This window comes from Alligator sinensis, unplaced genomic scaffold, assembly GCF_000455745.1.
Source record: "Alligator sinensis unplaced genomic scaffold, ASM45574v1 scaffold707_1, whole genome shotgun sequence".
Classification (NCBI taxonomy): Eukaryota; Metazoa; Chordata; order Crocodylia; family Alligatoridae; genus Alligator; species Alligator sinensis.
In genome coordinates, this window is record NW_005842065.1 from 1,921,064 (window position 1) to 1,921,881 (window position 818).

Below are 818 nucleotides of genomic sequence, written 5' to 3' on the forward strand. Positions count from 1 at the left end.
CGGGGGAAATCCTGCCCCCAGTGGCCCCATGCCAGCCCCCCACCCCCGCGCTTATCAGGGGCCGCGCGGGCTCCCGCCAGCCAGACCGAGCAGAGCCGCGGGGCCCGGCATGGCCCCCACCGCCGCCGCCCTTGGGTTCCTGCTGCTCTGCGTCGCAGGGGCGTCCTGGGACCCAGGGGGCTTCGAGCGCGAAGGTACCGGCCGGGGGCCGTAGGTCGCCGGGTCACCCGTGGTCAAGGGCCGGGTCCACAGCAACGATCCAGACCCCGGCGCTAGAGCCCAGATCTCCCGCCCCCCAGCTCTGTCGGGAATGGGGGGCTGAGCCTTCCGGAGCAGGGAGGGATGGACCTGGCTGGTGCCCCCCGAACCCTGCCCACGCACGCCCCCGGGCTCCTGCCCCCCGGGGGCATTAATAGGTGTCCCCAACCCCCCGCAGCCGCCCTGCTCCTGGCCGAGGAGTCCCGGGACCCCAAGTGCTTCACACGGCTGCAGGACGATCTGACCTGCTTCTGGGAGACCAGAGACAACCTCGAGTCGGAGCCTGAGCTCAGCCCCGGCGGCTACGAGCTGGAGTACCGCCTGGAGTGAGTGCACCCCAGGGGTATCCCCCAGTGATATCACCAGGCCCCCACAGCCCCTAAGGCAAGCCCCCCAACTACATGCCCCCAATTACCCTGTGCTCCCCTCCCCCGCTGCTGGGATGGGACGCGCAGAGGGCTGCGGGTCAGGAGTGAGGGGCACCGACCAGGCTGGGGGTGGGGGGAGGGGACTGCGGGGCAGGACACGCGAGGGGAAGAGGCAGGAGCAGGGGCAAGCAG

At 71.6% G+C, this 818-nt stretch overlaps 1 protein-coding gene across 1 annotated transcript in view; it reads left to right on the plus strand.

The window, feature by feature from the left end:
- The first annotated feature begins 60 nt into the window (after positions 1–60).
- Positions 61–818, plus strand: part of EPOR (erythropoietin receptor) — a 4,282-nt gene continuing 3,524 nt past the window's right edge. The window contains exons 1-2 of the mRNA XM_025203839.1: positions 61–194; positions 437–584. Of these exons, the coding sequence (XP_025059624.1) occupies positions 110–194; positions 437–584 (233 nt within the window). The 5' untranslated portion in view covers positions 61–109. The remainder of the gene's footprint in view (positions 195–436; positions 585–818) is intronic.